This window comes from Nyctereutes procyonoides, unplaced genomic scaffold (assembly GCF_905146905.1).
Source record: "Nyctereutes procyonoides isolate TBG_1078 unplaced genomic scaffold, NYPRO_anot_genome, whole genome shotgun sequence".
Taxonomy (NCBI): domain Eukaryota; kingdom Metazoa; phylum Chordata; class Mammalia; order Carnivora; family Canidae; genus Nyctereutes; species Nyctereutes procyonoides.
In genome coordinates, this window is record NW_026575139.1 from 35,128,072 (window position 1) to 35,147,144 (window position 19,073).

At 37.9% G+C, this 19,073-nt stretch overlaps 1 protein-coding gene across 1 annotated transcript in view; it reads left to right on the top strand.

Moving 5' to 3' along the window:
- Positions 1 to 19,073, top strand: part of KCNH5 (potassium voltage-gated channel subfamily H member 5) — a 274,356-nt gene that overhangs the window by 219,127 nt on the left and 36,156 nt on the right. The window contains exon 10 of the mRNA XM_055304344.1: positions 654 to 850. Coding sequence (XP_055160319.1) covers positions 654 to 850 — 197 coding nt within the window. The remainder of the gene's footprint in view (positions 1 to 653; positions 851 to 19,073) is intronic.

Below are 19,073 nucleotides of genomic sequence, written 5' to 3' on the forward strand. Positions count from 1 at the left end.
GTTGATAGCATAACAAGCCTGAGTCTCCATGTGTTCCCTAACTCAGCAACTTAAGCTTTGTAGTGGTGGATGGGGACCCCTGGCCTGGGCCCTGAGGTCCTGCCTAAAGTTTATTTCAACAGAAAGGGAAAGGCATCCTTGGGGAATAAGTCATGGCCACTATTAGTCTGCTTGGAACACAAGACTTAGTTGCTGAATAATGTATGTTTAATATATATGTCCAATCAGTTCCAGATTTATAAAGGCTGTAACAGTAGATCCTTAAATATCGCATTCTACTGTCATCTTTACAGAAGGAGCAGAAGAAAGAATGAAACTAAAAAGTCACCTTTGCTCCTTCTAGTCAGAATGGGAAAAGTTATGATGGCAGAAGATAATGAAACTATTTGTTAAAATGAGATTTTTGGCTCCTCTGTTGGTTTTCATTTATTCATACCACTCCAGATTTCCTTCAAGAACTGAATTCAGGGTGATGTTACTTTATGTATTATATGAAAGTATTGTGCATTGTTATATGTATTGGGATGGGGTTATGTACTCAGTTTCTACGTTATGCTAGTAGATCAATACCGTATATGAAGCTGAATAAAAAATAGTGATAAGGATAAGAACTATTGTAGATAGTTGAATATATATCTTATACTATTTTCCAGGGAAAGGTGATGTGTTTGGAGACATCTTCTGGAAGGAAACCACCCTTGCTCACGCATGTGCCAATGTCCGAGCACTGACATACTGTGACCTCCACATCATCAAGAGAGAAGCCTTGCTCAAAGTCCTAGACTTTTATACAGCTTTTGCAAACTCATTCTCAAGGAATCTCACTCTTACTTGCAATCTGAGGAAACGGGTATGTTGCGTGGTTCCATTTTCCTTTATTAGTATCGATAGGGTCAGTGTGTCATGCTCTATTAACTGAGGAGTGCAAGAGATATTTCATTTTGCACCCAATGTATCAGTGCATCGATTGCATTGATGTAAAGTGACATAATTTTCTTTCTCTTTCTTTATATTTTGTTTACTTTTTGAGGGGGTGGAGGATTCCTGGGTATGTGGTTAAAGACTTGAATCTTTCTGATTTAAGTGTAAAATGAAAAACAGAGCTGAGGAGAAACAAACAAACTATACTATAACCTAATTAGTTCCTGGGGTTTATAATAACTGCCATAAAAATAACATGAGTGTCTCTTACTTTATTCTGTGGGTTTTTTAAAAGTCGGTAAGGTTAACCAAACTGGTTTCTTATCTTATATTCCTGCCTCTATTTAAATACCTTTTCTCATTTAATGATCAGTTCATAAAGCATATTCCCTCTGAATCCTTTCAAAGCATACTATCTTAAAAAATAATTAGCCACACTGACATATCCTACAAATAGGTATAGCAATCCTTAATATTGCACTGCTGTGCAAATATAATATTCATGACTGTTTTCTTTCTTATTGATGAATGTGGCACAAATTTAATTTGCATAAAGAAATCTAACTATGATTTATAGGTCATTGGACATTGGCTAGGGCTCTTTTATTGCCAAGAATGAAATACACATTTGGACAACTGCACTTAAGGAATTTCATCTAAAATGATTGCCTGTCTATGGTGAAGTATTTTGAAATAACAAGCCTTCCCTCCCACTGCCCCCTTAAATAGAACCTTCCCTTTGGTTAACACAGAGGAGAAAAATCAAGCCAAAAGACAAATCAGCATCTCTACTGTAGCAACATAGAAATGAACATAAGCAAATCATTATAATTCCTTACTTGGGGTTCTAGGAGAGAATGACTGCAGGAGTCATATTTGTACTAGCTGTGTCACGATATTGGATCTATATTTGAATAGCATTTCCTGCTTCTATTTTTGTTAACAAATGGGTATTGAGCATCCACAACTGCAAGACTATATGTAGAGTTGTTCAAGCACAGAGTCCCTATGCTTAAGGAGCTGAAGCCAAGTGTGAATATTACATGAAACACAAGTAAGTGAAACACATTTTTTGTACAAGTAATTGAAAGTTAAGGTAGCGATGGACGTGGAAGATGTCAGCTAATATGAACTAAATGTGGAATTTATTTATTCATTAGGAAATGTGGAGTCTCTTTAGCAGAGATGTATCTCCATTGGTCTGTGCTCTACCTCTCCCAATGAGAAATTCCTCTTCTACAAAACAGCCCATTAGATATTTGAAACTCTTATATCTTATTAATCTTCTCCAATATAAATTTTGCCACCTTTGGAGTCTCCCCACATACCACAAGATTCCCGAGACCCTTATCCATCATCGTTACAGTCACCTGGACAGATCTTGTTTGTCACTGTCCTCCTCAAAGTATGTTGTTTACACAGTATCTCATCTGATGTTTATAATACTCCTGTGAAAAAAAGGACAACTATTTTCCCTTCAAAGCACATGAGGAGACTCAGGCCCAGAGGGATTAATATCAAATAACCAACTGATATATTTGCAGTGCAAGGTCTCAAAGAGGGATAATTAAGACAACTCACCAGTAGAAAATAAATTTTGGTTCTTTACAAAGCCCTCTTGCCTCATTTTTTTTCCCTTTTTCACATATCTGAGCATGTGCACACCACACACACACACACACACACACACAACACTGTTATGAATGCTGAGTGCATGTACCTCTAATAGGAAAAGAAGCTAAGCTAGAGGCAGAAAACTGTGTGTGTGTGTTAAAGATTTTTTATTTATTTATTTATTTAATGAGAGAAAGAGAGTGGGGGAGGGACAGAGGGAGGAGGAGAAATAATCTCCAGCAGAGTGCTGAGCATGGATAACAACTCGGGGCTTGATCCCACGACCCTGAGATCTCAATCTAAGCCGAAACCAAGAGTTGGACATTCAACTGATTGCACCAGCCAGGCAGCCTGTGTTTTGTTTGTTTGTTTGTCTTTTAAGATTTTTATTTATTTATGTATGGGAGACACAGAGAGAGAAGTAGAGACACAGACAGAGGGAGCAGCAGGCTCCTTGCGGGGATCCCGATGTGGGACTCAATCCTTGGACTCGGGATCATGCCCTGAGCTGAAGGCAGACACTCAACTGCTGAGCCACCCAGGTGTTCCACTCCTGTGTTTTTTTTTTTTTTTTTTTTTTTTTTTTTTTTAACCAGACCCGGGGATGGTGTACCTGCCTCTGCAGGTGCTGCTGCACAAGTTCTATCAGATGGCCTCTTCCCTTTATAAGCTGTTCCTTGTTACAACCTGTGTCACTTTTTAATTTTATTTTTATTTCTTACTTTTTAAAAGATTTTATTTATTTATTTGACAGAGAGAGACACACACATACACAAATAGGTGGAGCGGCAGGCAGAGGTAGAGAGAGAAGCAGGCTTCCCATGGAGCAGGGAGCCGAATACAGGGCTGGATCCCAGGACCCTGAGATCATGACCTGAGCTGAAAACAGACGCTTAACTGACTGAGCCACCAAGGCACCCTCATTTTTTTTTATTTTTTAATAACTCCAGCCCTTCTTCAATTGATGGATAGTCTCAATAACTTGGCAAAATGTGGGGAAGAGGTGTACTGTCAGGCAGTGTCACTTCTTTCTTAGAAAAAAAAAGTATTCTCATAAAAAAAAGAACACTGAGAAAATATCCTGCAATGACTCATAAAAATAACTACCATTTTGAGAGCCTATTTTGTAGCCATACACTTCAACACATTTTATACATAATAATTGATCTTAGGAAATTTCAGTACCCCCAGATGAGGCACCTTATTTCCATTTCACTGATGAGGAGGCTAAGGTTCTAAGAATGGGACAGGTAGCTGCCAAAGAAACTATGACTTAGGGTCTGGATTTCAATCCATCTCTATCTGATTCTAAAACCCAGATCTTTCAATGCTACCATGTTGCTTTGGCTTGTCAAAGTATTTAATCTTTCTCTTTCCATCACAATATTCCACAGACACATTCTCAACAATTTATAGTTTCTCGTGCGCTCAGTTACTTTCACTTTGTTCCCCGTGGAACAATTAATAAAAGGGTATTTTGTCCTTACGGCTGTTACCGCAAGTGTTCTTGCATTGAGAATTTTTTTGTGAATTGAGTATTTGTTGTGAATTGTATAATCAAAACTATGTCCTTAGTATGCTCTTGATATCTTATAGCTATCAGACCCACTAATTAAGGGCATGTGTCTAGTAAGTTGGGAGAGTGGCTTTGGAACCCAGATTTTCAGCCATCACAGATTACAGCTCTGGCCACATGAGCACATGCAGTGGCTGAGTGGAGAGCTTTGCATAGTGTGGGATTCTGGGTGATCGAAATAAGAAGGGATGTGACAGCGCTTTAGCGGCTTGCCCTCCACCCCTGTCTCCATTATGGAAGAATAAGAGATTTGTTATGCCAACATAGTTCCTACTAACCATCCTAAGTTCCTCTCTATAAAAATTCTAGAACTAGAACCATAATTTCATCCAATAACTAGAGCAGCAGTTGATAAACTTTCTCTCTCAAGGACCAGTCAGTAGATATTTTAGGATTTGGGGGCCACAGAATCTCTGTCTCAACTACTCAAGCTCGCCATTGTGTGAAAGCAGCTATCTGAGCTCAGGATGCCATCACAAAATACAGTAGACTTAAGCAACAAGAATTTATTCCCCACAGTCCTGGAGGTTGAGAAGTTCAAGATCAAGGTGGTAGGCCCAATTGGGTACCCCAGTGAGAGCTTTTTTCTTCCTGGCTTACAGACCTCTGCTTTCTCACTGTCTTCTCATGACTGTGAGTGAAGGAGAGAGAAAGGGAAAGAGGAACAGAGGGTGGGAGAGAGAGAGTGAGAGAGAAGGAAAGCTATCTCTCTAGTGCCTCTTGTTATTAGGGCAGTAATCTCATCATGAGGACCCCACCCTCATGGCCTCATCTAAACGTGATTATGAGTCTCCCCTCATCACATTGGGAGACTAGGGTTTCAAGATATGAATCTGGGGAGATACAGTTCAACTCATCACAGCAGCCAGAGACAGTATGTAAATAAGTGAGCATAGTTGTGCTTTAGTAAAACTTTATACAAACAGGTGACTCCCAAAGGCCTTAGTGTGTCAGTTGCTGAAAGGAGAAGACTGGAAGTTAGCTAGGGAGGACAATGAGTATGCAAACAGAATTCTCTCCTCTTGTATCAGAAAGCATATCTACTACTTGCCACTCAGAGGTTATCATGAAATGGAAAATACCATAGAGCAGAGGTGGCTGCTGAAGCCAGATCAGTAACATTCACTAGTGAGGCCAAGCTCATGTGGTTGAAGACTAGAGTTCACACCATATGTAAAAGGGGCAGCTACTCAGTCTGGTTGCACATTGCCTTGGTGGAATGCCAGCCCAGTGTTGCTTGGTCTGCATATTTTTTTTCCCCAGAGAAGTCAGAGGTATGAATTTTTACACCAAATCATGTCAGTTTGGTAACTAATTTGCTTTGTTGTTTTTTAAAATAATATGGTCAAACAAAGCAAGTCTGTTTGCTCTTGGTCCAAATGTTTGTGAAATAAATGGAATGAATTTGTGAACTCTTAATCTCATGATAGTTGGTAACAAACTACAGTATTATTAGAAGTACCAAAGAAATCATAGATATTTTTATATTATATTGTATTTGTTGAAGTGTTTAGGCTCATCACTACTTAATAATTATGGTAGTTATTATAGACCCGCTCCTAAGATGAGGTTATTGTGTTAATAAGAAAAGTACAAAGATTATAATTTTATGAATTATTATTTTTTATTAAAGATTTTTAAAAATTTATTTGAGAGAGAGATCACAAGCAGTGACAGACTCCCTGCTGAACAGGGAGCCCCTCATGGGGGTCGTGCGACTTGATCCCAGGATCATGACCTGAGACTACGGCAGACTCTTAACCGACTATTTTGTGAAATTATTTTTTAATATTTTGATAACTGGATTTCAATACAATGTTTTTTTTATTTGCAATACTACATATTTTATTTTGTGCATTTAAAGCAGCTTCTCTGAAAGGCCTGTTCCACAGGCTTTACTAGATTGCTGGCGATGAATACCTCCACAGTGCGACCGTCAAAAACCGAACTTGGTTGAACAAAAGGACCAGTTTTTCAATGATAAGAACACAATTCCAGAGTTTTCAATAAGTTTAAACCTATTCAGAAAAGGCCTGAGAGAGCAACAGAGGAAGGCTGACTCACTTGCTGAATTTATTTATGTATTTATTTACTTAATTAATGGAAGATATAATTTCCTGGAATAACAAAATGATGTTTCTTCACTTGGGGACCAAGCCTCAGGTACAGGTCTGAGAAGGCAAGCAGCACACCCAGCACAGGTAATACCTAAATTTTAAAGACTTGTAATCAGACTTTTAAAGTAATTAGTGCATTTCTGCTCACTATGTCAAGTTGTCATGCAATGAGGTTTATCAGCTGTGTGAAAAGAATTAACATAACAGGTATGACTGCTGTGCTTTGAAAGACCTGCTTACGAAGCGGGTCCTTGGATTGGCTTCTGGGAATTTGGGATTTAGGAGGGTTCCTGCCAGGCTAACGCGGGAGAGTGGCTTGCTGTGCCTACATTGTTTATTCAAACAGTGTGGTCTGTGCTAAACATTTACTTATAGCTACATTAAGTGTGGTTGGGGTTTTGAGTTATTTCTAAATATTTCCTTCACTTTCAAGCTAGCATGAGCATATTTTCTTCCAGACTATTTAGCTAAGATAGTAAGGAGTTTTATTTACTATTTTTGGTACCTCTTCTTACAAGACCCTTTGACAAAGTGTGGCACAGGAAGTATTGGTGGGCTCAGTGTATATCAATCTACATCCATCGCGGCCCTGCTGCATACCTAGGGGGTCATGGAGATAAAAGATCCAGTGCTTGCTCTCTCGGGGCCTGCAGTCTAGCAAGAGAATAAAATAAATCCAAACAGAGTCCAATAAGTGACATGCGACCGTTACATTCAGGGTACATGGTGTGTGTGGGGGGGAGGGGAGGTGGGCAAGGAGAGATGAATTCACCTTATCCCAGGGAGGACACAAGGAGAGATTCTAGGAGGTGATGATGACACTGGCATTAGGATTTCATTTTAAACATAATAATATTCTAGAGGAAGGAAGGATCTTGTAGATCACCTGGTTCAACTTTTTTTCTTTATGGATCAGAAAACCGAGATCCATAGAATAAATGACTTCCTCAAGTTTGCTTAGCAAGTTAGCATCAGAACTGGGATGGGAATCCAAGTCCTTTGAATTCCATGCTGCTGGTATTTTTATCAGTTAGCCTAGTTTACAAGCCCTGTATAAAGATTATGAGTAAAATGCAACACTTGATTGTGTTCATCTTTAAGAGGGAGAAAGGAAGGTAGATGGCATGAGTTTGCATGTGATTCATAGACTGATTTTAGTGTTTTTTCACACCACGACTCAGGATAAATGAACCAAGCTGTAGGCAGTGTTCCGAGTTGTGAACAGGACTCCCTGTCTCAGCATGAGCCAGTGTGAATGGTGTGGCCCCAGCAGGTGTGTCACTTGCATTGTAAGGGTCTCATTTTCAGTAAAAGCATGTAACTTATATAAATAGCACTGTTCGAGAGGTGTTACTGAATATGGTGAAATAGTACCTTGTTGATAATACTGTGGTTCTCGTATACTCTCTGCTATCTTGTTGGTACTTTTAAAAACTTTACTGGCTGCTGCTCCAGTTAGTATAAACATATATAAAAAGAAAACCTGTCACATTAAACAAAACTCCTATTTTTCCATCTTTAATTTCATTTTCTTGAGTCTAGTGCTTCCACATTAGAAGTTATGAAAAAAATATTGACTAGTTTACTGCCCAAAGTGACATTTATTAGTGCTAAAAAGTTAGTTGATTAAAAAGGGGGAAGAGAGAAAGGAAGGAAGAAAGATTGGAAGAAAGAAATAAAAGGAAACATGTATTTTCATACAGAATTAGGGAGACACAAGACCTGACAGCAGGAAACAGGGAGGGAATGAGCTGGCACTGAGAACAGCTCTAGGTTGGGAATGAGAGCAAAGATTACTATGTGGTCAATTCCAAAAACTCAAATGAAGAGATTGCCAACTGAAATTTGAAAGGGAAAAAAAGTAGTTAAGATTGAAAAATGTCAATATAAGCTGAAAATTGGGTAATAAACTGGGCTTCCTTTTTTTTATTTTATTTTATTTTATTTTATTTTATTTTATTTTAAAGATTTTTATCTTTTTGACAGAGAGAGAGTGAGATAGCACAAGCAGGGGGAAGGCAGAGGGAGAGGGAGAAGCAGGCTCTCCGCTGAACAGGGAGCCAGCTCAATGCAGGACTTGATCCCAGAACCCTGGGATTACGAGCTGAGCTGAAGGCAGATGCTTAACCAACTGAGCCACCCAAGTGCCCCTGGGCTTCCTTTTTAAAGGCCATGTCTATTTATTAATGAGTATGAACCCCTCTTGTGGTTCTGGATTGAGTTGTCATGGCCAGGGAACTAATGTGTCTTTTCATTCCATGGCTCTGCTGAATTTGTTGCTAGTGTTGTGAAAATTTCTAAGCCAAATGGTTCCAGAGAAAATGTTTCTAGTACATCTACTATTGTGAAGAGAGGGTCCCCTGGGATATTGATAAAAAATGATGTCAAACTGACACTTGCCCGTAGTTGTGGTCTCAAAGAAATGTTGCCTCGGGGACCCATCTTGCTCCTAGTTTATACTTTTTTTTACTGAACATCTCTATATCCCTTAGTTCAGATATAAGGTAATCCAAGACCTGTTAGCAATATTAATTTATCGCTTGTATTAATCTGCTCAGAGTGCCATAACAACGTAACACAGACTGGGTGGTTAAACAGAAATGTACTGTCTGACAGTCTGGAGGCTAGGAATCTAAGACCAAAGCGCCAGCAAGGTCAGTGTCTGGTGAAAGTTTTGTCCTTGGATTGCAGATGGCTGCCTTCTTGCTGTGTGCTCATATGGCCTTTCCTCTGTGCATGCATGTAAGGAAGGAAAGAAGGAGCTCTCTGGTGTTTCTTCTTCTAAGAACAGTAATCCTGTTAGAGCAGAGCCCCAACCTTATGGCTTTATTTAGCCGTAATTGCTTCTTTAGAGGCCCCATCTCCAGATAAAGCCACACTGGGGGTTAGAGCTTAGACATAATGAATTTGGGAGGAGGACACAACAATCCTGTTTTTGTTTTTGTTTTTTTTTTTAATTAAATGTGATGGAGTAACTTTAAGAAGTATTCTAAAATCAAATTACAGCGGAACTAGGTCTGTATTACTGGGCATGTGCAGCAGCATTCAGTACTGACTTTTGTAACTTTTAGGGAGTGCATGATTATCAATACTAGCAAAACATTTTTGTGCTTCTATAGTGATTTAAGAAAGGATTTCCATTTAAACATAGAAAAATTTCCCTCAAGAATGATGAATATACATTGTAAATTGGAAAAACAGCATAGAGGTACTTATCTCTTCCACCCCATAAAGTTAGCGTCCTTTTCCACAAATGGCACTGTTCTTAAGCAGAGAGTAGTAGAAGCCAGCTGGCCATTTTATGGGTAGGGATAGCACCAATCCTATATATATATTTTTCCAATCCTATATTTTAATGTTACAATAGTAAGAAATACTGGGTTCGGCTCATTCTTGCATTAGCATAGGCTCAAAACTCAGTAACTATTTTTCTCTCCAGAAAGCATTCTTATCCTGGTGAATCCAGTGGCACAGAATGTCTTTTTTTTCTGTAAGCAATGAAGCATCTCTGGAAAAATTACCTTTTATGGATGGAAAACAGACTGGAATTGAATACCAAAGAGGCTTTGAGTAGTTGGTGGATACATGTTGTAGACTACATGTACTTGAGAGGTCAGTACTGGCATCTTTGAAGAGGTAGCGGCAGATTGTGATAAGGGGAGTTCCAACTTTACTACTTTCTTCTCCCTTTCTTCCACCCTGGTATACCAGTGGAACAAAATACAGGAGTACATTCATTTCACATACCTGCATTTTTTGTCATGCCACTAAAAAGATGTCACTAAAACTCACTGTCCACATTTGGAACAAAAGATAATACGGTCTCCATAAAAACTCTGAAGTATTCCGTAGAATCTATGCTTCTCTCATAACACTGATTGCAGTACTTTGGTTTCCTATATACATTTTTGTTGTTTTCAACTCAACAACGAGCTCCTTGAAGTAGGTATTTTCTGTGATCTCTATTGCCAATGATCAGAATAGTGCCTGCCAGGTAATTGAATGAGTGAATCAGTGAACGAGTAAAAAGTGAAGCAGACAATACTGGCCAGCACAGTTTTTATCATCATTGACTGGAATAATCACTGTCATCCATAAAAACAAATGATACCCTTGACAGTTTTGGCAAAGAGCCTTATGAAATAGGATTATGAAAAGGACCATTACTAATAGTGCTAAATCACAATTAGAGTTAACTTCCAGCTGCAGTGTTGAGCCATTGAGGCCCGCAGATTCCACACGGTGCAGCAGTCTCTCTAGCACTTTCAGAATACAGCAATTTTGACATCATTGCTTGAATTAAGATCACCTGATGCCAGGGGCTGTGATTGTCAGAACAGTACCTTCCTCTCATTCAAAAGGACTTGGAAGAACAAACTTTTTTTTCTTGTTTCCTTTGAAGCATCTGCATACATCCTTGAACCTGAGCAGGGGGCAGCTGTAATTTTCATTCTCTTAGCTGATCGTTAGGATTGCAAATTCACTGTGAACTACCAGCACCCTTGACAGTAGCCCTGCCTACGTGTTGCGGCTTGTAGAATTTTCCCTTCCAAACTGACAGAGCTCACCGCCTTGCAAGTTTACACATAACAGGCACTGTCCCATTTGAGTTTCAAATCACCACCGCAGGGAAGGGAGCTAAGAGAGGTGAGGGGACTTGCTCATGGCAACACAGCTGATAGCTGCTCCGAGCTTCCAGCCTCCGTGTCTCAGCTCCAAGCTGGCTCTCACTCCCCTGATGGTGGTTAAATAAAAGAGGCAGACTTTCAGCAATTCCAGAAGTTTATCATGTGCATTTAGAGGAAGCAGAGACTTAATTATGCAGTCTTTTGATTCCTTAAGCTGCTTCTATTTAGGGCTCTCTTGATCTGCTTCCAGACAGAATAAAGAACTTTTCCACATTTAGTTACCAGGACATAGGTTCACAGATCCCTCACTCTTCAGTAATGCCTCCAAAGGACTATTTAAGGACAGAGTTTCTCAAGTTTCACAGTGGGGGCAGGATTCAATAATTTACCAACATACTTGACAGTAGATTATACTGTTCGATAGCTCCTTTTTTCAAAACTAGAGTTTATTTTTATTGCAAGAAAATATGCATTCTGGTAGTAAATGAGGGAAACAAGCCTTTAGTATAGTCAGAATAGTATTTAACACAAGGAGGTAGACATTTTATAATTTTTTTTTTTCTTGGGAATCCTCAAAGTAGCCAACCGTCCACTGAGTCCTGCCTTACAATGCTGCATTTTTAGGGTCATCGTAGCTGGATACCAGACTGTTCGTATCCATGTGTCTAAGGCTTCTTAATTAATATTTGATAGGGGTCTTTGGAAGTACAATGTTATGTCACACCATCTTCATTTAAAGGAAACCTTCCTTTTCAATGAAAAAGCAAGGATTTCTATTAAGAGTAAAATGTATGTAATATTTGCTTCCCTAATCACTTTTGGTATTGACTTGAATTTTGAATATGTTCAATTTTTCCTATGCTAATTTCTTATGTATCTTTTTCCTTCTCTGTTATGGAAAACTAATTCAATGGATCACCTCTGTGGTAATATATATATGTATATTATATATATAACATAAAATGTATAATATATAATAATAGGTATGTATACATATGTATACACATATATAATATTAAGTTTGGATCTGTTCATGATCTGTATTTTAGTATAGTTTCAGGCAGAGCTCTTTTGGGGGAATTCCTCCCTCCCCAGTCCCCAAGATAACATCTAAATTTGATTATGTAGTTTGTCCTTGTAGGAATTTCTTCCCTTCACTTTTTGAGCTTAATCTACTGACTCTGCGTTTTCTGTCCTCTAAGGAACCTGAGAAAATATTGAGCTCAATAGACATGTATTCAAAAGGATTCCATGCTGATTCTGAGAAGTAGCTTTTGTAACATCTTACAACAGATATCAGAAGACTTTTGGTTATTCAGAGGAGGGGTTTCAAGGTGTTTATAGTGAGTTCAGACTATTGCCAATAAAATAAAATAAATATCATATTAATACATATCAATATATGTAGACTAGGAAGCATTTTAGAGCATTATAAATATATATCTTGCAAATGAAAAAATAGAGATCTGCTCTGTGGTTAGACTGAATTCTTAATAGTTAACTGTTTGACCAAAATGGTATCTGCCTTCCTGGAATGTCCATTTTTTTCCTATCTGAGGGGTGCAATTCATAGATTTTGACATTCTAATCAAGTGATCTTCCCCAAAGGAATCAAATCAAGTCATCCTACCAAATAATCAGAGACACTCAGATGACCCAGGGAGGCTACAGTAATTTCTCCCAGAGAAAGTCATTCATTTTCTGCCTCTTCTTTCTGAATCAGGTATACTTGATTTATCCAACACTTTCAGAAGGTGGCATTTGATTTCACTGGGGTTTGCTCTGTGTCCACAGTTTTATCCTTTAGAGAGTGCTGTCATCTGTAGCAGTTCAGTAGAGGCACTCTTCCTTAGGAAACTCACAATCTGGAATGCAAACTGTAGAGGAAAGACTGTAACGGCTAATTTTGCTTGTCGGAAGCAGCTAGGTTCCCTGAACAGCAGCCCACAGAAGTAATGTGGGGCACTGGACCCTGTCTAGGAATTTGCTTCCCTCTTTTACAGGTGCTTTAGCAACGACTATAAATGTGGTTGTGAATGGCGTCATAATCCCAGCATGTTAAATGGGTAATATGTAACACAGGTCCTTTGAAAGTTTTTTGTTTCCCACGACAGGAAGATACATAACCCCCCTCTTGAGTGAGAAAAGAGAGTTTCTTAAATTTGGAAATTCAGAAACTGGGTTGTCAAACGACCCAGTTACCCTGATAGAGTGCGCTATTACATATGGGGAAGGGTCTGCTGTGCCAACAAAAGCAAGTACAAGACATCAAATCCAGCCTTCCAGAGTTGTGATTCCATAAAATGAGGCTAACTGCTGGCTTGTTAATAGCAACATTTCCACACCTGACAGTCACCAAGTGGCTTGTTACTGAAATCATATACCAGGAAGACTTTCTCTTTAGGCTGTTGTGGGTGGGAGTGGTGGTGTGGAGTAAAGAAAGTGCCTGGCAGGGCCTCAGTCCCTTTATTCTAATGCAGCTGACTTCTCCCAAGTGTTTGCAATATAGCTGTTTGCCCTGGTGAGAAAAACTATGAGAGATTTGGATTTGGTAACTTTGCCAAGCTAAAAAAAAAAATCTCTGTTTGGGGGTTCCTAGGCCATTCTACTTGGCACATTCTTTTTAAAAGGGTATTTTTAATTATGAACCAGCAATTCTGTGAAGGTTGACAACATTAATGAAGCTCAAACAATGCTGAGAGAGAGACAGAGAACTTTAAAAATTAAAAGAACCATCAAGACAAGTCTGTCAGCAGAAAAAACTTGCAACAAATGTAATTATTATGAAAGTGTATCTGATGCTTGAGGGTAAACTGGATTTACCATACCAAACAGCATGTAAGACACTTGAATTTCCAAGTTTTGAGTAAATTTTACAAAACAAACATATCAATCTCTTTCTGGAAGCACAGGCACCTCTGTATTTTCCTTGGTCAAATATCCATATTTCAGAAATAAATTTGCCATAGAATTTCAAATCCAGGTATTTTTTCTTTTTGTCCAAACCCCTTTCAGAAAAATATGATTTAGTAGCTATTTAGAAAACTGCTACTTTAAATTTCAGAGGGTGGCAGGATTCAATAGTCAGGTGTGTTCCAGTCCGTCAAAGATACAGTTGATTAATTTTGGTTAATACATCAGAGATGTAATTAATACCTCACCAAAATAAAATCAGACTAATGTGAGTGACCAGAGCTATGATAAAGACAAACTATAGCAATTCATACAGCAACACAAGTGGTTATTTTCAATGGAGAGCAAGGCCTAAGTTATACCTTTCTTGTGATCCAAAAAGACTACTGTTCTCTGAACTTAAAATTTGAGATGACATCTTTAAAATATGGGACAGTGAAATCATCAAGATTTAGACAAATGGAAGGCAACCTGGGGAAAAACTACATTATGAAACTTGAATTACTATTTTATAAAATAAATTGATCATCTTATCCTATGACTTCAGCTCCTTCCTCAAGGATCAGCTTTGTCCCCATTTTCTCCATTCTCCTATCCTCCAGCTCCATGTGATCTCTCCTTTCTCTCTATGCCTGTACCACTTACCACAGTAGCATTTTCTTCAATATTTACTGTAAGTTGCTTTGCAGAGGCCAACTGTGGCCTCTAACATTTGATGAAATAATTTGGTTGATGATACATATTGAGAGAAACAGGCAGGAGTTGGGATGTCAAGTCCAGTTCTTGTCACTTTTCACTCAAGTGACAGATAAGAGACAGAAAAGTCTGTTATCCCATACCTTCAACTGCTCTTTGCTCTCTAGCACTCCAGTGACATTTGTTCATTCATAAGTAATAATATTGCAGAATTCATTGATTTAAAGCAGTGTGTGCTGTTTCTCTTTCTAGTAGTAGATAAAGCCTGATAGCCGTTATGCACCGAGGAGAAAGTAGCAGGAAAAGAGGTATCTTATTTATTTTTTTTAATTCTGATAATTATTAGGATAGTTTTGAATGCAGGTTCAATAAGAATTTGTAAAGATTATACTTTTGATAAATTAGAAAATTCTTTGTGAAATGAAACATGAAAAATTTAGACTTGCCATTGGACTACTGTGAGCAAATACATCTTAACTGGTTAAAATTTGTCCAAAAATAGTCAAGGGAAATGGCAATATTTGGGATTCTTTAGGCAGCACTTGAATTATTTCTTCACTAGAATTAGACGTGCAATTTAGAATTAATCTTTAGCTGTTTTAGTGAAGGAAAGGGGGAAGAGTGCTCCAAACACATGGCTCCTTCACTCTTAAACAATTGGGAAGAAGAGGGCCATAGCATCCACCTAATTCAAAAATAAAAGTGATCCTGTTTACAACCATAGGCAAGGGGTATCTCTACTCTTCCCCAGGGAATGTTCTAACATCTCTCTTTGTAAGGACTAGAAAGTCAGCTTTGGGTTCAAGTGTATGGTCTTGTGCACATAAGTTTACTCATTATGCCTCTGTTCATACACCTATAAAATGAGATTGACAGTAGCCAATAAATGTCCATGGAGTGCTTCTTAAGTTCCAGGCACTTTTCTAAATGCAGAATATCCAGGAGTAAATAAACCAGATACTTCCTTGTCCTCATGGAGTTTGGGATTTAGTACTTACCTCACAGACTTGTTGGATTAAGTGCGTACAGAGTATCTCATATGAGGTTTTAGTGAATGTTAGCAGTAATGATGCCAGTGGTGATGGAGTTGAAGATAGTGATAAGGACACACTTCAGAAATGCCTTGCCAGACTGTTGCCCAAGGTTCTCTTCCAAAATTCTAATGGGAAGGGACGATCAGGCAGTATTAGCTGTCTGTCAGTCACTGGTGATGACAAAGTAAGAGAAACATTAACAAAGCACTTCAGTCTAATCTCTGTAGAAGTAGATTCCCTCTCTTGTAAACAAAATGTAATATGTAAGGAATTCCATACACAGCAGTAAAATATGCTGAAAAGTGCAGAAACAAACCTTTCTACACTTACCCCGAATAATGTTGAGTTTTCTCAAAGGAGATGCCTACTTTCTTCTGTTAGCACAAAACAATATCAATCTCTACCTCTTTCTAAATTCCCCACATTTAGCATAACTATTAGAGGTAAACTCCCAACTGTGGCCTCTAACATTTGATGAAATAATTTAGTTGATGATACATATTGAGAGAACAGGCAGGAGTTGGGATGTCAAGTCCAGTTCTTGTCACTTTTCACTCAAGGATTGCATTTCTCTAACCTAGGTTAATGAGCAACATCCTTGCTCTGTTATTGTTGTGTGTGCTAAGATTAGCATTAGCCAATATAATTTGATGTAAAACTTGCACTTTAACTATAGGTTCTAAACATCCTGAGTTGTATCTATCAAGTTTGACTGTCTGAGCAGTCAAACTGCTCTTCTGCAGTCTTTCTGCTCTTCATTGAAATACTTCTCCTACCTATGCCCCTGTGGCCACAGAACAGTTACTATGCAAATGTGTGTTTGCCTTAATGGGTAACACTCAGGGAAAGCAATGGGAAAGATGGAAAAAAAAAAAAAAACCTTTCCTAGCTACATCTAGTATTAACCTAGTCGTTTTGTAAACCAAGGGCTAAGTTCATTCTTTTATTTAGAACCTGAAATTAAATTTGCATTGCACTTTTAGAAGTGAAAGGCAACTACATTTTCTTGCAAAAGATTGTTAATTTCACCTGCCTTTAACTTTAGGACATCTCTGAAGGACTTATTTAAAAAAAATGCTATTTGCATCCATTCATCTGCTTGTGAAAGAACATAATAAAGAAAGGCCACTGGTATGTGAAGAAAGAGAAATATTGCTTGAACAGGCTCATTCCACTAGTCAGATCTGTTAAAGAAAAGGTGAGCTAATATCTTTCCTTTTCATAATATTCCCTACAAGAAAATGTTGCTCATTTTATTCGTGTTTGACATTTCATAGCAAAGGTAAAATTCATTTTTAGTGAAAAATATTCCACAAGGTTATTAATTAAAAGAAAAGCAGGAAGAAAAATCTATCATTTAAAAAAGAGCAACTCATGGATGGGAGAAAAAGTCTCCAGTCAAAAATGTCAATTTTTTTCTGAAGGCAACAATGTGACCCTCACCCTGTATCCTGAATGGCATCATCTGGACACGAGAGTAAACTTAGAATAGTAGTAGTTCCTTGAGTTTATTGAATTGAGTTCCTTGAATCTTTGATTATACCTTTTATTTTGGGCCCATTGTTCTCACCAAATCGTAAACTGCTTGAAGCCAAAGATTGTGAATAATCATATAGCACCTAGAGTAGTATTTTGTACTGTAATGTTCAAAAAAATTTTTTTTTTCAAAAAATGTTTGGCAGGTAAGTGAATCAATATTTGAGTGCCTTCTATTTAATAAGAGGACTGAATATAGTTATTATTAAATGGATTTATAATATATAACATAAATAATATCTCTATAAAAATGTTAAAAAGGCTAGAATTGTTTAATTTGTTGAAGAGAAGTTAATGCTATAAAAAAATCTGTAACAGAGCAGGGTTGTGAGAAAATTGTAACATATATTTTCCCTTTGGTGAGTTCATACTTTCCTCTTACCTCCTCGAACTTCTAATCTTTCCTCCATCCCCACTCCCTACAAATCTTATTCTCCACACAGCTTTTTTTGAGCTTAGAAATAGCCATTCTTTGGCCAAGCCTGACATCTATCTTTTGTGGCATTGTGAAGATACAAGGGATCCAAGATAGAATATTCCTGTGTTCAGCTCATATTTGGAATCAACTGAGAGAACAAAATATGACTATGATTACTAAGAAAGCTGATGTGAGGATATGGCTTTAGGGTTTTATCAAGTGGACTTCCTACATGTTAGTGCCAAATCAGGTGTGTTTACCATCTAGGCACTAATCTGGCTGGGAAGCCAAAGCTCTTCCCTAATATGGAAGAACCTGCTCTGATACCCTCTTGCCTCAGTAGATGGGCCAAATGCTCCATCTCTACAAGAAAGACTTCTTAGAGGAGAGGAAATGGATAGGCTCACCTTCTTTTTCCAACTTAGCCAACCAGAGAGATCACTCCTTTTCTGGGTAGAAGAAAGTATAAGACAAAGGAAAATGCTAGTAATATTAGCCTTGTAACAGTTACTTCATTTGGATACATAATGAGAAGAGAATAAAGTATTCTCCCCTAATGAGTACAAGTAGAATCATAGTACATATGAATCATTTATAACATATAGGTATAACAGACATATGCATAAAATATATAACATTTATATATTATGTACAACATGCATAAACATGTATATAAATGTACATTTATAAAATGTGTATAAAATTTTAACAAATACATATAAATATATAAAAATACATATATGTATATAACACACATATATTTCACAATATAATGTACATATTACATATTACATACATATATTTACACTTTAAAAGACTATTCAATCTCTACCAGTGGAATACCAGACAAAAAGATTTTGACCCAAAGGGTTGCAGGTAACATGGAGGAGATGCCTCATGGCCTTGAACATTTTGGAGGATGATTTATATCAGACCATAGGGAAAAGTGAGGATTGTGAACTAAGTACACCAGAATCACTTGGATGCTTTATCAAGGTGCAGATTCTTGGGTCCCCCTTCAGATTCTGAACCACAGTTAGCAGTTATAGAGGGTAAGGATTCCCTGCAAATGGGTCACGTGGACAGCAAGACTGGAAAGCCATTGACAGAGCAGCAATTGCCTGACCTTAAAATATGCAGGGCATTGTGATCAGTTTTTGTCATCACCTATTCCTCCCTAAAAGAAGAGAGAGAAAATAGCTCAGCTATAAGGTGAAATACTTAGATTATGAATGAAACTGTCCTGACAATAAGGAAAACCAGGGAAATGGCTCCTCTGTATGGAAATTGTGAATATTTCCAAGTGTGCAACATTTTCTATTTAGAGAGTCCCAGCACTTACATCCATGCTGGGACATATGATCCATATGGGAAGCAGGGCTAATATTATCCAGCCAGTCTGTCTGATCTCATGGACCTCTGTGATGAATATCCTAGACCCCCACAATGTTCAACCCCCATTCAGCCTTTATTCCAAAGGTCTCTCTGGCCCCTTGCCTCTAACCAAAATCCCTCTTCCAAGGATTCTTTAAATAAAAATACATGTAATTAGTTCTCTAAACGTTTTAAATCATATATCATATAGGTTTTAAATTTATACCTGTTTACAGAGCTGATGAA